We start from the raw sequence: 22,355 nt of genomic DNA, 5'->3' as shown, positions 1-22,355 counted from the left end.
GTTGCAGGCTACTTTTAGTGTGTGTGTGCGTGTGTGTGTGTGTGTGTGTGTGTGTGTGTGTGTGTGTGTGTGTGTGTGTGTGTGTGAGTGAGGGGGGGGGCGGTTGAATTAAAAAGATTATATATATATTTTTTAAAGACAATATATTTTTAGCTTTTCTTTTAACTACTTATAAGGCAGATGGAACCCAATAATTGCATGCTCATGAAATGGAGATCTGAGCTAATAAACTATGCCCGGTGCCAACCGCAAAGGAGCTACTCATCTCTTTACACCAGGATATATTTGGGGACATTTTGTTACATCATAATATCCCTTTGAATTTATAGCATTTATTATTATTAAAAAAAAAATCCCTGAGTGTCCAAATATTAAGATCAAAGCTGGAAGCACATCAGTGCTCTCTTTCAGACAAGTCCCAGTGGAGATCTCAAACTGGACCGCCTCTCCGATCACATGTTCTTAAAATAACAGTCAGCGGTCAAAGCGGCGATGATGATGATGATTGGCGTTATTTTTAGGTATATTCGAGAGCGCGCTAGTTGAATTAAAAAATCAGTTCCCTTAGGGACTGAGCCAGTTTGCTCGACTAGCTTTGAAGCACTGCGAAGCTCCTGTTCTCATGCTCTCAAATAGAAACGTGGAGATTGCAGAGCTCAGCATGGAGGAAATCAAACCCATTCCCTAATAATAAAGTACATTGATTGTCAACAAACTCATTCTAGGCATGTATTATTTTTCTATTTGTCAATTTTTTTTATTTATGTCAATACAATGACAAAATGATGGCAGCCATATTGACGACTACATTATCTGGCGCGGTCTGTTGATGAGAATTAATACATTCGTGAGCGCTAACGAGCATAAAGAGAGCCTGTAAGCACTGCTCGTGCGTTAGCTGTGCCCTGTGAGTGGCGTGCCCAGATGGGCCGTGTTCAGCAGAGTCCCCCATCTGCTCCAGTACAAATCTCTATCTCACAGATATGGCTGGCTCTGTGCGCTAGCTGGCTCCGTGCGCTAGCTGGCTCCGTGCGCTAGCTGGCTCCGTGCGCTAGCTGGCACAGCACGGTGGCTCCTCTGTCCAAGAGAACGGTCAGCGCTCGCTTCCGTCGTTTGTTATGGTACCATAAAAGTCTGCTACAGTGTCCTGTCTCCATCAACACAACATTATGAGCAGGTGTTACAGTGGGAAACACGCTCACGGTTGAAGGCGTGTTTGTAATGCTGTTAGTGCTGCTCTGCATGATCAGCATTACAGTACATCTGATCTCATGCTGTAGTGCTGATCTGCACATTGCATCTGATCTCATGTGATCAGCATCTGCACATGACGACATCTGATCTCATGTGATCAGCATCTGCACATGACGACATCTGATCTCATGTGATCAGCATCTGCACATGACATCTGATCTCATGCTGTAGTGCTGATCTGCACATTGCATCTGATCTCATGTGATCAGCATCTCTGCACATGACATCTGATCTCATGTGATCAGCATCTCTGCACATGACATCTGATCTCATGTGATCAGCATCTCTGCACATGACATCTGATCTCATGTGATCAGCATCTCTGCACATGATGACATCTGATCTCATGTGATCAGCATCTGCACATGACGACATCTGATCTCATGTGATCAGCATCTGCACATGACATCTGATCTCATGTGATCAGCATCTGCACATGACGACATCTGATCTCATGTGATCAGCATCTCTGCACATGACATCTGATCTCATGTGATCAGCATCTGCACATGACATCTGATCTCATGTGATCAGCATCTGTACATGACGACATCTGATCTCATGTGATCAGCATCTGCACATGACATCTGATCTCATGTGATCAGCATCTGCACATGACGACATCTGATCTCATGTGATCAGCATCTGCACATGACGACATCTGATCTCATGTGATCAGCATCTGCACATGACGACATCTGATCTCATGTGATCAGCATCTGCACATGACGACATCTGATCTCATGTGATCAGCATCTCTGCACATGACGACATCTGATCTCATGTGATCAGCATCTCTGCACATGACATCTGATCTCATGTGATCAGCATCTCTGCACATGACATCTAATCTCATGTGATCAGCATCTGCACATGACATCTGATCTCATGTGATCAGCATTACATCTGCCCATTACGTCTGATCTCATGCATTTTGTCGATTGTGCTTGATTTACAACAAATGATAAATGCAACTTCTCACATGACTGCTAGTGCTGAATGCGTTTAGCCTACATGTCCTCCTACCCTCTTAACATAAGAACCACAAATGACTGTGACGTCACTGTGACAGCCCGAAATGATTTAACACATGCTTCATGAGTTTTAAAGTAGTCAAACAAATTAGGGATGGACCGATCCCCAATTTTTTCACTTCCGATCCGATTCCGATACCTGAATTTGGATATCTGCCGATACCGATATTATTCCGATACCGATATTTTTCTTGAATATACAGTATAGGCAAAGATTTGGCCAATATATACATGTATATATTTTTTTAAATATACCTTGCAGAAAGCAGACAAAATTAAGAAAATATACAAGGCAAATATACATGGGCAAATTACGGCCCTGTGCGCTGGAATTGAAAAAAAAAAAAAAAAAAAGGGGATTCCGATCCGATTCCGATCGGTGAACTATGTCAAGTATCGGCACCCGATACCGATATCGGATCGGATCGGCCCCATCCCTAAGACAAATCAAATCAAATCAAATCAAATCAAGTATAGTCTCATTGTGATTGTATGAAAGCAGGATATGCTAATGGTAAGGTGAAAGTGGACTCACTGGAAGGCGAAGGTGCTGCCGTACAGTTTCTTGGCAGTGCGAAAGCGAGCCTCCTTGGCCGGCGGGCTGCTGAGCAGCAGGAACTGGTGGGAGGTGTGCATGAATTTCAGTTGCTATAATCATAGTGAGATTGTCAGGGATGGAGTGAGACCAAGGGAGAGAGAGACAAGAGAGAGAGAGAGTCAGGAAGAGAGAGAGAGAGAGAGAGAGAGAGAGAGAGAGAGAGAGAGAGACACACACAGAGAGAGGAACTGAGCATGAGCCATCAAATCACACACTGCAGCATTCAACAGCTGATTTGATAAAGGAAGTGAGGAGTCTCTTTCTGGTTCCCTACCCTACTGAGAGGCAGCTTGACGATGTGAGACCTGTTACTGGAAATAATCCTGCAGAGAGACAGAGGGGAGATGAACAAGAGGAGAGAGAGAGAGGGAGAGAGGGAGAGAGGGAGAGAGAGAGAGAGAGAGAGACAGAGGGGAGATGAACAAGAGGAGAGAGAGAGACAGAGAGAGAGAGGGAGAGAGAGAGAAGGAGAGAGAGAGACAGAGGGGAGATGAACAAGAGGAGAGAGAGAGAGGGAGAGAGGGAGAGAGAGAGACAGAGGGGAGATGAACAAGAGGAGAGAGAGAGACAGAGAGAGAGAGGGAGAGAGAGAAGAGAGGGAGAGATAGAGAGAGAGAGAGGGAGAGAGAGAGACAGAGGGGAGATGAACAAGAGGAGAGAGAGAAAGGGAGAGAGGGAGAGAGAGAGACAGAGGGGAGATGAACAAGAGGAGAGAGAGAGAGAAGGAGAGAGAGAGAGAGGGGAGAGAGAGAGAGAGGAGAGAGAGGGAGAGAGAGAGGGAGAGAGAGAGAGAGAGAGAGAGAGAAGGAGAGAGAGGGAGAGAGAGAGAGAGAGAGAAGGAGAGAGAGAGAGAGAGAGAGGGAGAGAGAGAGAGAGTAGGTGCAATGAGAAAATGTACATACCATCACATTAACAACACTGCAACTGGCTTCATTGTGTCGGGCTTGATCGTTTTCTTAATAATACGTGTGATATGTTCTCTAGTGATGATAGTACTGTATTGTACATTATTTTCTCTTGAAGTCTCAAATAAAGTCAAACAGTCTATCCAACATGGAAATGGGAAACAGAATATAAATGTATTTTATTCCACTCACCACTGTAGCAGAGGGTGGGCCAGAGGGTCCAGTTTGTCCATCTGTTTCTTGATTTCCAGATAGGAGCCCTGCAAAAACAAACAGAGTGTTGGTCACTCCAGCCAACAGCAAAAGCACAGAATCGCTGCTCATCTAAACACACAATTACCTGTGAGACGTGTTTTCATCATCAGACAACTACTGTGTGTAAGGTTACAATTACACTCGTCCGTTCAATGTGACTTATTATACTGGATACACAAAAGTGCTATTTCCAAAACCAGATATGAGTGGTTAAGGATCGCAATGTGATCTGTGATCTTCTGTGATCTTCTACTTTGTCTGGATGCAATCCAGCCACAAACGGCATACACACACCATGTGCAGAGATGATGAGGGAGAGTGAAGAAATGTAACGCAGATGCATCAAGGCAACAGCAAACAAGTCCTTGCCCACAAAGGATGCTACTAAAATCATCTGCTGTAACTTCATCATGGTCCAAGATTTCACCAAAGCTGCTCACTGGTGTCTGAGATATTGAGCATGACACACGTGGACAAAGAAACAAGAATGCAGCGCCCCCTCCGGGCAATCATCGTCATTTTGAAAATGCCAAAATGCAGTGGTGAGACGCATCATGACATGTTGGTGTCTGAGATATTGTGTGTGGTGGTGAGATGAACGAATGGAAAAACAAACACATGGGCTGATCCATAGTCCCTCCACGGTACAGCTCAAACATCAGAGTAGGAGTCAATCAACGCAGTCATAGGAGACACAAAACAGCCACTGTCGGGCCAAGTGTGGCCACATGTGACACATACAATCTGATCCTTAGAATGGGATTTCAAACACTGCACTAAAATGACAAGCATAACTGTAGCCTCTGTACAGTAGCGGGCTAAGATATCCTACTTCAGTGGTTCTCACATTTTTTCACCCCTAAACTGACAAAAATTAGACCACAGACTGCCATTTGATAGGATTTTGTCCCACGGTCCCCCATATGATAATAATATTGATGCTTTAGATGTTTTATTACAGAAAGTGTATAAAATCCATGACCAAAATAATCATTGTGTTACTTATGAATGGAATTATAGCGGAAATAAATTACCCCCCTTTTGGCTGGGGACCCCCTGGAACCCCCCCCAAGGAACCCTGGGGGTCCCCGGGCCCCCATTTGAGAACCACTGTGACCTACTTTATCTTTAGCCCAATCCCACCCATCCCAGTGCCCACTCCATCCACCCACCCACTCCCTGTACCTGGGTCATCTCTCGGATGGACATGACGCTGTCCAGTGCTTTCTGCAATCTCTCATAATTCTTCTTCTGAGATCATGGAGCCGGGCAGAGCCAAACACCCAGGGGGTGCAAAGAGAGAGGAAACAATAAATGTCTAAAGAACACCCGTAGTAATAAAAGCTTAGCTGAATGTATTGATTGAGTTTGGTAACGATGGTGCTAGCGGTGAAGATAGTGACCTTTGGGTTGAAGGCAAGAGTCTTGGGGTCGTTGGGGTCGACGACAGACGGGTAAGGCTCAAAGATGATGCTCTTGCGCGGAGACTCGAGAGCGGCTCGACACATCGCCACGAGCAGGTCCACCACCTGGGTGGGGAGGGAGGAACAGAATACAGCTTATAGAGAGGCAAAGTGACCGCCTACTTCCTGCTTCAGCACTGCACCAGCAGAGATTTTCATCCGCCATTTATTTTCCTATATATATTTCGTAAAATGCTCATAAAAATAGTTTTACTTCGTCAAACCAAATGGTTCAGATATATTTAGAATCGGGAGAGACCATAGAATATTTCACTCGGACCAAAACTTATTTTCTGCTTATTTTTTTTTACGTTTTGTACGGCCATTTTTTACGGCCTTGTGCCCTAAAAAATGCCCCTAAAATGACGGAATTCCCACCCTGGTTCTAACATCTGATGCTTGAGTGACTTTTAATGACTTAATAATGTAGGTGGAAGCTGGCCGCTGGAATAAATGTTAAACTTTTGCATCTTTGGTGCCTCAAATCTCTTGATTTTGTTTATTCTCTGCCATTTACGGAAGCCCTTTTCCCCACTGTTTTTCTAGGTGGACACCAGGACGTACACATGTTTTCCCATCTATCAATCATTGTGTTGCTGTCACCTCTGCTCCGGTGGCCACTTCTTCTGCAGCTCCGGACATCACACCCAGCGTGTAGAAGGAGAACACACACAGCTCTCTGGTGCACACCGCCGGCTGCACACACACACACACACACACACACACACAAACACACACACACACACACACACACACACACACACACGAGCATGCACACACACACACACACACACACACACACACACACACAAGCACACACAAGCACACACACACACACACACACACACACACACACACACACGAGCATGCATACACACACACACACACACACACACACGAGCACACACACACGAGCACGCACACACACACACACACACACACACACACACACACACACACACACACACGAGCACACACACACGAGCACACACATGGATGTGAATACACTCAAGACACAAGCATGCAGGTATGCTGAATACCACACAGATATAACTAGGTCACACTATTGCATTTTGTCAACTGTCCTATTCACCTTATGTAGCCCCGCCCACTTGACCCCATTGTATCATTGTATAACTAACTCTTTTACCTGCTCAAACTAGTCTTGACTCACCTGGTCAAACCTAGAGTGACTCACATTATGAGTCAGACTAGGTTTATGAGTCACAGGAAGTGTAAATACAAATCGGAAGTTCCGATTGTATTTACACTTCCTGTTAGTCTCTCAAGCCAGACGGTCTCTTCTACATAAGGTGAATAGATGATGTTTTCTTGGGATGCTTCATAGATGGAATCTGTTGTGGTTTCTCGGTTACCTTCAGCATGGATCCGTTCTGAAAGACGTGCTGCTCGTCACAGACCACGCAGTACTCGTTGAGCGTGGGGATCCTCTGCTCCGAGTATTTCATGATCTGTTAGGAAACAAGCATAATAGTTTCCCTGGCTATCACTCCCTATATACTATCACTCCCTATACTATCACTCCCTATAATATCACTCCCCATGTACTATCACTCCCTACTATAGAGTGATACCACTCCCTCCTCCAGCTCTGCCACATAAAGCAATAAAGGATGCTTAGGCAGCAGGATAGTCACGACACTAGTATAGGCAGCTGAAGTCAACATCGCGACTGGTACAGACGTTTCCGAACACATTTCAAAAGCACCTTACAATTCAATTGTTAAAGGATATTTCCGTTTTTTTTTCAACCTGGGCCCTATCTTACACACTGTGTGTGTCTAATAAACTCATCGTGACAATTATTTTTCAAATTGGTCGAGTACTCACCGATATAGCCTTGTTTACAGCTGGAGCAATGTGCTCAAACAACTACACAGTGTAACTACACAGGACAATCGCACACCACATCGTCAATACACGTTCGCTAATAAAACTGTTTGTTTTGGGCTGGGAGGCTCAAACTGTCAGTAGTGTCTGGCAACATGGAAATTACTCTATATATATTTAGCTGATTGATGGATAGTTTCCCATTGCACTCTGTTTTGGCCGCTTTTTTATTTTTATTTAGCTTTTATTTAAACAGGCAAAGTTTGATTAGCGAACGTGTATTGACGATGCGGTGTGCGATTGCCCTGTGCAGTACGCTGTGTACTTTGTTTGAGCACATTGTTTCAGCTGTAAACAAGGCTATCTCGGTGAAAATGTATCACGATGAGTTTATTAGACACATACAGTGTGGAAAATAGGGTCCAGGTTGAAAAAACCCCCCAAAATGATCCTTTAATGAAGTTGACTGTGGCAGATTTGAGCTTCGAAGATTTTATTTATTTTGTCTTCCGCTTATACCAAATGCCTTGGGTCTAACATTGATAGGAGTCAGCGGCAGACATTTACAAACCCCTCCTGCTCCGCTGAGGGCAGTCTATTTGGAAGCGTCTATCATGGTTTCGCGCTCTCAGAGGACAGGGGTGCAACCACAGCTGTCTTTAGTTTAGGGGGAGCCGCGTCCCCCTCGAGGTCTTACCTGCAACTAAGAAGCCATACTTGTTTAGGGGGACCCCGCGTCCCCTTGAGGTGCCTTACCTGCACTAAGAAGCCATACTCCAAGGTAGGGATGTTCTTGCAGTGGCCGCCCGCCTGGGATGAGAAAAACAATTCAATCAGCTGCCTCGTGGTTATCTGCGCTGGGGCCCTGGCCGCTGGGACAGCCACAGTCTGATGGGTCAAGTGAAGACAAAGCATTACTGGAAACGGCGCGCCAGGCAGCCATGTTGGGGAGGAAGGGGTAGGGAGGGAGAGGGCTCAGGTGGGAACAGGTGCAGGTGACGGGCGACTGGGAGGAGGGGACGAGGCGACACACATTGCAGTGGCGACAAGACAGGAATGGAGAAATATGCAGTGGCTTCAGAAAGTATTCAACCCCCCCCCTTGACCTTTCCTGCATTTTGTGCTCTAACAGTCTCAACTCAATGGTGGTGGAATGTTTTCTGAAGGTATATAGACTACAGCAGTGGTTCTCAAATGGGGGTCCGGGAACCCCCAGGGGTCTTTGGGGGGTTCCAGGGAGTCCCCAGCCAAAAAGGGGGGTCATTTATTTTCGCAATAATTCCATTCATAAGTAACACAATGACTATTTTGGTCATGGGTTTTATACACTTTTTGTAATAAAACATCTAAAAGCATCAATCTTATTATCATATGGGGGACCGTGGGACAAAATCCTATCAAATGGGGGTCCGTGGTCTAATCTTTGTCAGTTTAGGGGTCCTTCATGTGAAAAGATTTGAGAACCACTGCTCTACAGTACTTGCTGTGATATTCAGGTATGTGATTGATTGATTGATTGATCGATCGATCGATTGATTGATTGTTTGTATTTTTAGACTCCTTCCTGTTTCTCCGGGGTTTTCCTGCTTTCATCCTGATCACATCGCTGACTGTTCTGTAATTATGGCTTCCAGATGTTTTCTAACTTCAAAACCAACATGGTGCTTTCCATTCCAATAGCACACAGCTGCTGGGGGCAGACATTAAAGATGGCAGCGGTCAAGCACACAGCTGGGGGGGGGCGGGCAGACATTAAAAATGCCAGCGGTCAAGGGGAGTGGCTGATGCATCTGAATGCTGCGACAGCGTCATCACACTGCTAATTTATGCTTAACTGTGAGCTGTGATCTAGTGGGGAAACAGGTGCAGGAGGTGTGTGTGTGTGTGTGTGTGTGTGTGTGTGTGTGTGTGCGTGTGTGTGTGCGCGTGCGTGCGTGCGTGCGTGTGTGTGCGTGCGCGCGCGTGCGTGAGCGCGTGCACATAACCGTCTGTGAGAGTGTGTGTCTTTAGGAAGGCATAAGCCAAGTTCATTCACCTTCAATTCAATGGATTCAAGTGTTTGTTTTTCTCAATATGCAAATACAGAGTAAACCCGGCATGGGACTATCCAACTACTAATGAATAATTGATCATTATTATGTTCACTCGTTGGCAAATAAACTGCACTTTCTGTATATATTACATTTGATATTTTAGGCTTATTATTTTGCCGAAGCTCCTAGCCTAGGCGATTTAGAATGAGTGCAACAGTAGATGATAGATAATCATTATTACAAGCAAATATTTAAGTCAAACGTCAGTGCCATAGTGCCCTGACAATATTATATGTTGAACTAAATGAATTGGAAGGTGATTGACCCCGGGCTGTGGTAGGTGTGTGGGTGGTTGTGACGACGTGTCCGGGGCTGCTCTGACCTGGCTGTTGGGCGGGTAGCTGAACAGCTCTCCTTTAGGGTTCTTCATGGTGCAGGAGATGGAGCGGTTCATCAGACGGGTCACCCTCAGCTCCGGGACGCTCAGCTTCCCCTTCAGCACCGTGTCCTGGATCAGAGGGAAGCTCGGAGACCTGGGGGGAGAGGACAGCCAAACACAGGGCATGTTGTGGGTTCATTGCCTCAGCCAGCATTTGTACAATGAGATCATTAGATCGTATTGAGATCATATTGCTGAAAACAAAAAACAAAACAAAAACAGAACAAAAAAACATGGATTAAACATGTATTTTCTCATTGCCCTCGTGTTTGTCAAATTATACAGTGGAAGGTTTGAACAGGCTCCAAGGGCCTGCGGCGATCATGAAACTCACTCAATACATAAATAATCACAATCCAAACTTTCAATTCAAGGATGGGGGGGGTGTTAACTGCAATATGTTATATAGGAAGATAATCCCAATTATTTTGCCAAATGTGATCACAAATCACAGTTCATGAAGATTCACTGAAGACATACAGTATATTTTATTGCACTTTTCACATCTACATTGATAGATGAATCAACATCTTGATTATGAGAAACTACAGAGCTTGAGGAAAGTAAATTAAATGTTTTTAATATCCAGATTCTAAAACTACTAAATGTGAAAACTAAAATGGTTATGCTATTTGTGCAGCCCAAATAATAAACTACCAATAGTTTATTTTTCTTCCAAGGACAGATAAACCACAATAATGACATATACAAGAAACTGCATTGATACCGGGAATGGAACCCGCAACCTTCCGACTAGCCAGCTGCCTTCACCAACCTGACACCTACCATGCATTACCATTACAGTTAAAGTATCACAGTTCAGCTAGTCTCGCTGGCCAGCCTCCCCTCCCTTCCATGAGAGGAGTCTGGCTGCACAGGAACAGGCAACTGGGATAAGGCCTCCCCTGCTCTACAGCTGCTCTCCCATTGGAGCAACTGTTTCAGTCGCGGCCGGATGTCCGCTCCCGGCTTATTACAAGCTCTGTCATTGGCTCCGACCATGTCAATCAGAGCGGCTTGCGCTCCCTCCTCCCTGTGTGTCGCTGTAAATAGTGCCCTGCCGCCTCAGTGAAAACAACAACGCTAACTAGCTAGCAAGCTAACGGCAGAAACCTACACGCTAGCTCCTTGCTACACGCTGAAAATGGCAAGTTGGATTGTTGGAAACTATTTTCCAAGGGCACTGCCGCTAAGCGCCGCCCATCGCAATTCCATAATGGAGACCTGCGCTGCCAGACTCCTCTCACGGTAGGGAGGGGAGGCTGGCCAGCGAGACTACAGTTCAGCTTATCATTGTATTACGGATGTAAATTAGCATTAGCTAACTCCGGCATATTTACATTAAGGTGACCAGATTTCTCAAATGAAAATCGGGGACATTTTCTGGTCCGCTAGTGGTGTACATTTTACAGTAAAATGCATAAATCTGGTGCACTTTGAGAGCAAAAGTAAGAGGCTAGATCTATGAAGAACTTTGTGATTTTGAAACAATTGAAAAAGAAGCAGTTTACAATGGTTACTAGTTATCTGGCACATTTTACCACAAATTAGACAGCCTAGGTAATTCATGGGAAATAGGCTACTGGTGTATTGTGTAGAGTGGCAGGAACATAGAGAGGGACAACTTCTCTCTTTGACCTCACCAACTGGTGGATAATTTATTTCCACAAAACAAAAACGTTACAGTAGTGATTTATTACCTCAGTAAACACTTTCCTTGAGTTTAGGGTGTCGCTCACCAGCTTCAAGTATTCAATGGCCACATGACCATATTAACTGCTAATTTAATATTAAATGCTGACAAAATAATTTAAAAAATCATGTTAATACTAAAAGGCAATTTTAATGATTAAAATTGTAATCTAGAGATAAATATGACCTATTGTGTTAATTTAAACCAGGGGTTATCAAAGTTTTGATGGCTGAAGGCCAATTTAGGGAACAGTAGGCTAATGACTAGATAACAATGATCCATCGCCAATCATGTTAAAAATTGACATTTTTTTCAATGGAGTTTGGTGTCCATAAAAACGTTACTGACTTCTCTGCAAAAACGTTTTGAGTTAGTTACTGCACTTACTTACCAGATAGTTTTACTGTACTTTTAACTATTCAAAACAACTGGGATGGATAACCCGCTGAATGGGGTCCGGTAAACAAGGACGGTAGCAAAAGCAGCAAGCAGACGCCGCCTCTCGTTCGCCACCTCTGGGGCCGCTTCAGTTGCGGGCGGCTGGGTCCTGGGAAAACCACGGCACGGGCAGAGGTAGAACATCTACTCTGTGATCTAGCCTACTCTGTCACACACAGGCAGCACTTTGCACAACGTGCGCACAACGACAGGCTTTTGTGGTGCCGCAAATGCTCTGTTATCGAGTTTCTTGCCAGTATTATTATTTGACTTTGTGGCCAAAATCGGGGACATTTTCGGGGACAGCTCGAGCCGGGGACAGAGCACCGAAATCGGGGACTGTCCCCGAAAATCGGGGACGTCTGGTCACCCTAATTTACATGTTTTTGTATATAGAGGCTTCTGTATTTCTGAACATGTCCATTAATGTGCATTGTCCCGTCACAATAAACCAATAAAGTAAAGTAAAGTAAAGTATTGTCAGTGAGTTAAATTGTAATCATCCATCAAATCACCTACATGCTCTGTACAGGCAAGACGATCTACAGTACCTTGCTCATTTCATCATGGCACGCATCCAAAAACACACACTAATCATAACGCTCCCGACAAATACGTCTGTACTTCACTTGCTCATTTCCCCAATCACCTGCCTCAGGAAGGCAGGATGTCCCGCCTTATTTGGCGGGACATGTGTCGTGATTGGTCGAATACCATTGAACTTCCTTCCGGTCTGCCTCTGGCCACAACTTCAAGGGTTTAAGGTTACTCGACTCATTGTCGAGTCAAGTCGAGTCACTGTTAATGAATGAAACAGGGAGACGGTGAGAGTGAGACCTACTTGGGTATGGGGGAGAAGATGCTGAGTCCAGCGCGGAACTTCTTGATGGTTCCGCCGGCTTTGAACCAGCTGTGCCTCTTCTCCTGCTGGGCTTTGAGGAACTCATTACTGAGATGCTTCCACTGCTGCGACGTGAAGGTGCTCAAGATCCTGCCCAGCAAACAGGGACAACTGGGAGTGAAGCTGACAGTATACATGCTGACACACAGTATACATGCTGACAGACATACGTATACGTATGCATGTTTTGTGTTTGTATTTTTAAGGCCTTAAAACGTTTTGTTTTTTTTGCATTATAGAGACACTGTGGAGCGCGTCATCATTCAGAAACCACGCCCAAACGGGGGGAAACAAAAACTCCCGCCCTAATCCTGGCGTTCTCCGATGTCACGTGTTGCACACAAAGATCATATATATACGGAAGATGAACACTCCAACTTACTTCCTTGACAGCTAGATCCACATTTTTCTTCTCGCCAATTCTCAATGGCTTCCTTGTTTTGCTCGGGAGTACAAAAAAACTTTAATTCGAGATTTTTTTACATTTGTTGTCTGCGCAGCCCACCACACAACAGCTTTTAGCTATGTTTAATTCAAGGAAAATGACGCTGGTGCATGGAAGTGAATGGAGAGCTTTCCCCCGTGATGGGCGTGGCCTATTTCATGCAGTGTCTCTATATAGTGGCTTCCCTCCTCATCATTTATATTTTCGACTGTGGCCTTTTGGGCTCTACTAACTTCCAGTTTGAATACAAAACATCACAGCAGCTGAATACAGTTGACCAACACTCACTTCTTAAGTTGTAGGCCCAGACTGAAGCCTTCTTTATTGGATGGCTGGAACACCTCCACTGACGGCTCTGAGCAAAGGTGACTCACATTATTACACAATGTACACACGTACACACACTTACGCAGACACACACACACACACACACACACACACGCACGCACGCACACACACACACACACACACACACACACACACACACACACACACACACACACACACACACACACACACACACACACAATCCTCTTGCAGAGACTGCCTCCTACACTCAGTGACTGGTGCAAAAACTCTGTGTGTGGAGAGAGTCATCCGCACAGTCAACTTTACTCACCGGGTCCATCGAGGTACTGAGACAGAGAGAAGCGCAGTCTCAGAATTATGGGCTCTGTTCTGATCACTTTCCAGGCTGTCGCAACCTCCTCCTGGGACAAACACACACACACAGACACACACACACACACACACACACACACACACGCATGCACACAAACACACAGACACGCATGCACACAAACACACACACACACACACACACACACGCATGCACACAAACACACAGACACGCATGTACACAAACACACAGACGCGCACGCACATATACAGAGTTAACATCCCAAATGGGGCAATTTCACATTACATCAATAAGTGATGAATCCGCGATAAATTATAAACGATGTTGTTGTGTTGCAAAATGTCCCCATTAGATTATTAATAGCCAGAGGCAGAGGAGGCACCGCAGAAGAAGAAGAAGAATGTCAACAACTCACGTCTAAGAAGCTGATATTAATTTGGAGATCGATGTCCACATCGTCAATGGTTCCATACTCCCTGTTCAGAGGAAAGACACACAGACGCAGCTCATGTATCACAGGTAATGGGATGTGTGACACACCGCCCCACAGCGCCCCCTGCCAAATCAATTGATCATCACAGGAGGGCAGAAAATAAACCTGCTATTTTTGGCTGTTCTACCAGACAGTGTGAAGAGTGGTTCACTTCAAATGAGTGTCAAATCAAGTCATCTAATTCTGCGCTAAGCTATTTGCGTAAGTTACACACCAAGGAGATACGCCCAGAAAAACAGCACAAGTTACGCCAGAAACAGTATTCCCTCCATAGCTTAGCTGCAAGGAATAGATTCAACATTCAAGATTATGTCATTTGTCCCGAGGGAAATTTGTCTTGGACATAAAATGAATAGCCGCATTATTGCTGAGGATCTCAACAACCGGGCAACGGATTTCAAAATGCCTCCGTTGGAATGAGCGCGACTCGAATTGGCTAACAAGCTAATGTTTTGGCCACTCGGTGGTGTTTTGAGCCCAACAAAGGTTGTTACAGCAGGAGGCAGCGGGCTTAGCTAACGTAGCTAACGGCTAGCTAGCTAGCTAGTTAACATGCCCAGCTCGTCCTCAGTCAGAATCGAATTGTCATTACGTATGACAATAGTTCCAATTATAGTGATACGTCATCTTCCCAGTTGAGCAAATAACGCAACTTTTTGAACTTGAGCACAAAATTAAGTTAATTGTCAGGAGATGACTCAGAATAATATGAAATATCTTAAAAATGACAAAATGACACTTGACGGGCTGTAAACACTGGGGATAATATGGCTTGTCCGTTGTTCCTAGTGAGTGTGTGTGTGTGTGTGTGTGTGTGTGTGTGTGCGTGCGTGTGTGTGTGTTGTACCTGACGGAGACAGCGCTGTCAGTGTAGATGTCTTTCACTGCCTCGATGTCTGCGTCCAGCTGAGGGTGGCGGTACAGGTCAGCTGCACAGCTCCCCTGTGGCAACACAGACAGCGGCACCACAGGTCACACACACTGAATTACCCATAGACCGATTAAGATTCACGTCAGCTTTTACTTCAAACGGCGAGCACGACATAGATTTCTTGTCTTGAACAAGAAGAAATGTTTGGGCCCCCTGAAACGGTCAGGTGAATGGGCCATCCCCAAATCTGCTTGACGCATATCAATGCATGTGTGTTGATTAGCTAGTTTCAATCAGACAACTTCTCAGGCGATGAGGCCGGTGTTACAGAACACCATTTGGTCCCATCAGATTCGGTGACTTGCCAGGACCGGCTGCCCACAGCCACGGTTGTACTTTCATACCTGCCAACACTCCAGATTTCCGCGGGGCTCTCCCTATTTTTAACCCTTTCTCCCGCTGTGCTCCCGATTGGCCATTTCTCCCGTTAATCTCCCAATTTCATAGTTCAATCAAATGGCTCGGCTGTAGCGGGCTCAGTTTGAAATTGTGGCATCTCACATTGTTTTATGTGGTTACCCGCCCAGCCACATGTGGTTAACCCACCCAGCCACATGGCTGGCACCCTTCCTGAAAAGTACTTCCAAACATTATTTAACCTCAAGTCTGTCTCACATAATATGCTCCTGGTGTCTAGACATCAAATCGGCCGGTCCATCTCCTGAACTGTGAGTGTTCAGAGCAGATCCTGCACCTCCACCCTTATCTTTCAGTATGGTCAGGTGCTTTCATGTTGCTTTCATGTTCTGCGACTGCATGGAAATGAGGTTTAGGGCCCAGACTGGATTTACATCTCAACCACAAGACTTAGAAGATAAGCGTGAAAACGGATGAATAAAACATGAAGATCTCATACGGCACTGGAGTGTTGGACTTAATGTGATAAGATGACACGTTAAACAGTGGCCAGAGGGATGGATTTGACAGAGTTCCTTCTGATATACTGTTGCAGGGAGTGATGGTGCTTGGAAAAATAACGGAGCACTTGATTTGAGACAGTAAATACTGTATGGTATACTACTGTAGAACTTTTCCAGAAATGGTATTGCATTTTTCAGCGTTAAATATATTATTGTCAGCTCGCAAAAAAATTACAACATGAGCTTAAAACCTTGCTAAAAAATGATTTAGTGGCACACCGATTGCGTTTGCCTTACATTTGAACAGAAAAGTATGAGGTTCTGTATTCTGTATTTTTGAGTTTCTGCTACAGAACGCACTTTTTGTTTCTGTTCTAAAAAAACAAACAGTCAATTTGTTGGGGAACAAATCTAAAACTAATTTTCCTTTGTAAAATGATTGCATTCACTCATGTTATTTTAGTGTTTCTTTTTTGCAGTGTATTTTTGGGGTTTTGAAATGTGATGATAACCTGGTCTGGAGCATTGAAGACATGGCAACAGTTAGAGTGGACAGATGTTTTAGCCTCTGCTGTACCTGAATGCCGTACAGGAACTGCTCCGACTCGTTCTCCCCGTCCGACTCCTCGTCCGTCCAGCACTGGCCTTTGAGGTCCTGCGACACATTGTGTAAAACGCCATTATAGCGGAACCGGAAAGCAGCTGCAACCTTTTCTATCATCCTTTCATCTCACATCTGTTCTGCCTATCTCTCTTTCTTCAGCCTCCCATTCAACGGCTTTAGAACCGTGCTTAATATAAATTTTGCATCTCAAAAGGACAGGCGGAGTCTGAGGTATAATTTATTTCCAAAGGACAGGATACTCTCAGAATTCAACCACCAAAAGAATAGCCAATAGGCAATTACAAAGGAGCGGTTGGAGAAAAAAAAATCGATTTGAAATCAAAATTTGTGTAAGACAATTATTTACATCAACAACCCCAGATAGCGCACTCTGAGGTCATATTTAGATGCCTATTCACCTTATGTTCCAACACAGGGGTCAGCCAGTTACTTCCTATTGTGTTGACACTTCCTGTGACAGTACAGTACTAGTGACCAGGAGGTAAAACAGACGGTGTTTTGAACAGGAAGTCATAACACAACTGGGTCAAGTGGGCGGGGCTACATAAGGTGAATTGCAAGTCTATAGAGGATTAACCTTTTATTTTCTATATCAATGAGTATACGAGGGATCAGCCGAGCAGTATTTTGGTCAACAAACCGCGTCACTGGGTGGCAACGGCAATGGAACCCTATGGAGCCCAAGTGGCGCGAGGCTTGAGTATCTGACTCTAGCCGGCTAACTCTAACTACGACTAACTAAAAACTGCGACAGTTCACACAACTTTAACACGACATGCATAGATTATACATCAAACTCGTGAGCTACTTCTGCTCTCGCTCAGAATGTCAAAATATAAGCCATGCGATGTATAGTTTTTGAGATATTAACGTTTGCTTGGCACAACTCGTACTATTAACTGGGTGGCAAGTGACGTCACGCTGATTCGTCCTATAGTGGGGAATACAAAATAATTGCGATAATAGCTCCATTTTATTCTTCTGCAGTCATCACAAATGGGACGGCTTGCCCATCACAGTTTCACAAGCTCTCATCCAAATTGATCATCCGCACTTTGTAATGACATTTTTAAATTGCTGTTACATAGAGACAGTCCGCATGTCTGGGAACGCCCACAAAATGTTGAACGGCTGGCGCACGAGTGGGGTAAAACCGCCCATATATCTCATGAGCTGACTCACCAAAGGACGGTGCTGCGGCTCTAAACTACATGTTTGAGGGTTCTAGAGCAGAACACAAGACGTCTGCTCAGATGTGAGTTTACTGCGGTGGTTAAATCCCCGATCGTGTCTGCCTGGGCTGAGCTATCAGCTAAATTCTAACTTTGCTGAATGGATAGAACGGGGGAATTTACCCCACCCTGACCCCGCCCCCAGGCTAACCCAGCATCTATTGTGGGCGTTCCTAGAGCCTGTATGGGCGTTCCCAGACATGCTCTATTCTAGCAAGCCCGGTGGCATTGCCAGAAAGATTTGCGGTTAAATCTGCACAGTCATACTTTGTCGTCATTGATCTTTTATTTATTATTACATCGTATCGTGGTTGTATCGAATCATGAAGCCTGTATCATGTATTGAATCATAATGCTGATTTTTGTTTATTTGTTTGTTTGTTTAGAAAGGATCCTCGTTAGCTGCCGCCTGGGCGACAGCTAGTCTTCCCTGGGGTCCAAGACAAAAACACATGGCATGACGGACAATGATTAGAGTACAAAAAAACATAAGAGAGAATCAAAAACAGATCTAAGCTAAGTTAGATAGAGAATAGAAACAGAAGAGAATAAAAAGCATAAGCTAGTACCAACAATAGCTGGCCCTCTAGCTCGCCAAACCCAAATATTATCATATTCTATTATACTTACTACTAAATACATGACGTGAGAAAACAGACATAAAAGAGAAATTTAAATTCCAGACATCATTATGAGTGAAGATGTGATCTGAGCATCCTTTTAAAACTGGCCCTCCCTTTTATTGAACAGATTTTGGATGGTAAACAATTCCAAGAGGTATATACAGTAGATATATATATAATCCCATGCTTACTTTCTACTCTTATACACATTAGGGCTGCAACTAATGATTATTTTCATAATCGATTAATCTGTCGATTATTTTCTCGATTGGTTGTTTGGTCTATAAAAAGTCAGAAAATGGTAGCAAATGACGATCGGTGTTTCCCAAAGCACAAGATGACGCCCTCAAATGTCTTGTTTTGTCTACAACTCAAAGATCAGATCAGTTTACTGTCATACAGGAGTAAAGAAACCAGAAAATATTCACATTTAAGACGCTGGGAATCAGAGAATTTAAACCTTGCACTCAACCATTGCACTCAAAACGATTAATCGATTATCCAAATAGTTGTCGATTAATTTTCTGTCGATCGACTAATCGATTCATCGATGAATCGTTGCAGCTCTAATGTACATGGCCGCAGTGAGTCAATATTAGATGTCAACAAGTTGACCACTTTCGGGACCTTAAACATAACCATGACACCATAACAGCATAATCATATGCAGTGTTGATTACACCAATCAGATGTCAGCTGTCTTACCATTGGGTCGTCTGTTCATAGGGCTCGTTCAGACAGGGTTGGGCCTTTGAATAGTGCCATCCATCACAGCTCAGTTCCAGGTGAGAGGAAGGCCAACAGGAAACTGGAGCGGTTTAACTGGCTCCGTCTCTCTCTCTCTCTCTCTCTCACACACACGCACTCTTCAGTATTGCAGAACCTTGGAAAAACAGGAATTAAGATATTTATGAAAACTCGGGAAGGGAATAGAAAGAAAATCAAACAAAAGAACCTATCTTCGGCGACGCCGTGCTCTATAAATGGTGCCCTCCTCTGTTCTTTTCATCGTCTCTGCACTCCACCTTGCCATGTATCCTAGCAACAGAGCCATCTCTGCCTTCTGTCGGTGGCATTCGTCACTGTGTGTGTGTGTGTGTGTGTGTGTGTGTGTGTGTGTGGGAGAGACGGGCTTTATGTGCTGTACTGTACAGTACATTCAGTAACCAGGATGTCTCCATTTATGTTCCCCCCCCCTCCACGTTTCTCCATCAGTCTATTTCCTATCAGAAGTAACAAAGGGGTAGTGCACACCTACACAAATGCACTGCAAAAAACAGCCACATCTACTCTGATGTGCCTGCGTTGTTAACACTGCCATTTTGGATTAGCCTAGTCAGTGCTAGGGGGATATTTGAAATGCCACAAACGATTTCCTGGGTTTAGTGGACGGAGAGGGAACTGGGACCGCAGGATGTTTAGCAGGAAACGCGCAGGCATTTATCAGGGAGGAGAACACGTAATAAAATGATGGCGCCCAATACTGGAACAGAGCCATCGTCGTAAGGAAAGAAACAATACCGCGGCTATATAAATGATATCTTGAATTGTATATGTCCTAGCCTCCTGATGATGACGTGATCTCACATTGTGTTTGGTGGTCAGGGTGGTTTTATCAGGCTAAAGTGTTGCTGACATGAGAAGAGGGAAGGACAAGCAGCAACAACATTAGCTCTGATACCACAGCAGCTACACTCTCACAGCGGCCCGGCACATTGTGTGACAGACATGTAAACAATGAGTCGCCTATACACTGTCCATTTAACCTATACATTTAGCCTATACAATGTCCATTTAACCTATACATTTAGCCTATACACTGTCCATTTAACCTATACATTTAGCCTATACAATGTCCATTTAACCTATACATTCAGCCTATACACTGTCCATTTAACCTATACATTTAGCCTATACACTGTCCATTTAACCTATACATTCAGCCTATACCCTGTCCATTTAACCTATACATTTAGCCTATACACTGTCCATTTAACCTATAGATTTAGCCTATACACTGTCCATTTAACCTATACATTTAGCCTATACATCACTGTCCATCTAACCTATACATTTAGCCTATACACTGTCCATTAAACATATACATTCAGCCTATACACTGTCCATCTAACCTATACATTTAGCCTATACACTGTCCATTAAACATATACATTTAGCATATACACTGTCCATTTCACCTATACATTTAGCCTATACACTGTCCATTTAACCTATACATTTAGCATATACACTGTCCATCTAACCTATACATTTAGCCTATACACTGTCCATTTAACCTATATACATTTAGCCTATACACTGTCCATTTAACCTATATACATTTACCCTATACACTGTCCATTTAACCTATACTGTCCATCTAACCTATACGTTTAGCCTATACACTGTCCATTTAACCTATATACATTTAGCCTATACACTGTCCATTTAACCTATATACATTTAGCCTATACACTGTCCATTTAACCTATATACATTTACCCTATACACTGTCCATTTAACCTATACTGTCCATCTAACCTATACATTTAGCCTATACACTGTCCATTTAACCTATATACATTTACCCTATACACTGTCCATTTAACCTATACTGTCCATCTAACCTATACATTTAGCCTATACACCGTCCATTTAACCTATATACATTTAGCCTATACACTGTCCATTTAACCTATATACATTTACCCTATACACTGTCCATTTAACCTATACTGTCCATCTAACCTATACATTTAGCCTATACACTGTCCATTTAACCTATATACATTTAGCTTATACACTGTCCATTTAACCTATATACATTTACCCTATACACTGTCCATTTAACCTATACTGTCCATCTAACCTATACATTTAGCCTATACACTGTCCATTTAACCTATATACATTTACCCTATACACTGTCCATTTAACCTATACTGTCCATCTAACCTATACATTTAGCCTATACACTGTCCATTTAACCTATATACATTTACCCTATACACTGTCCATTTAACCTATACTGTCCATCTAACCTATACATTTAGCCTATACACTGTCCATTTAACCTATACATTTAGCTTAAACATCAGGCATGTCCAAAGTCCGGCCCGGGGGCCAGATGCAGCCCTTTGACCGATCTTAAGTGGCCCTTGGCCTGTCTCTCAAAATAGACTATATGTGGCCCTCCTCCACACAGTATTGGTTAATCAAGCAAGTTCAAGTTCACATTTTTTCTGTTGACCTAATGATGACAGCACTATCATACAGTTTGTAGACAAGCACCAAGTATGAACACAGGCAGAACTAATGTTTCCAGATGGTAAACAAAATCAATTTAGCCTATACACTGTCCATTTAACCTATACATTTAGCCCATACACTGTCCATTTAACCTATACATTTAGCCTATACACTGTCCATTTAACCTATACATTTAGCCTATACACTGTCCATTTAACCTATACATTTAGCCTATACACTGTCCATCTAACCTATACATTTAGCCTATACACTGTCCATTTAACCTATACATTTAGCCTATACACACTGTCCATTTAACAAGTCATGAAGTGGTGGAAGCACAATCTGACACCGTAGCGTTCCGAAATACAAACTCCACTTACATACTAACAG

The 22,355-nt window shown here is 43.8% G+C and overlaps 1 protein-coding gene across 1 annotated transcript in view; it reads right to left on the bottom strand.

The window, feature by feature from the left end:
- LOC310799861 (protein mono-ADP-ribosyltransferase PARP6-like) overlaps positions 1-22,355 on the bottom strand; it is a gene marked incomplete at both ends in the record, with an annotated part of 37,762 nt that overhangs the window by 7,615 nt on the left and 7,792 nt on the right. Inside the window, 15 exon segments of the mRNA XM_083662463.1 lie at positions 2,824-2,936; positions 3,161-3,209; positions 3,984-4,051; positions 5,232-5,297; positions 5,450-5,575; positions 6,113-6,205; positions 6,886-6,981; positions 8,117-8,248; positions 9,776-9,926; positions 12,805-12,954; positions 13,598-13,664; positions 13,929-14,019; positions 14,365-14,425; positions 15,290-15,384; positions 16,811-16,888. Coding sequence (XP_083518589.1) covers positions 2,824-2,936; positions 3,161-3,209; positions 3,984-4,051; positions 5,232-5,297; positions 5,450-5,575; positions 6,113-6,205; positions 6,886-6,981; positions 8,117-8,248; positions 9,776-9,926; positions 12,805-12,954; positions 13,598-13,664; positions 13,929-14,019; positions 14,365-14,425; positions 15,290-15,384; positions 16,811-16,888 — 1,436 coding nt within the window.

This window comes from Poromitra crassiceps, assembly GCF_964638095.1.
Source record: "Poromitra crassiceps genome assembly, chromosome: 28".
Classification (NCBI taxonomy): Eukaryota; Metazoa; Chordata; class Actinopteri; order Beryciformes; family Melamphaidae; genus Poromitra; species Poromitra crassiceps.
The sequence above is the reverse complement of the archived record's forward strand: the minus strand, read 5'-3'. Positions and strand labels throughout refer to the sequence as shown.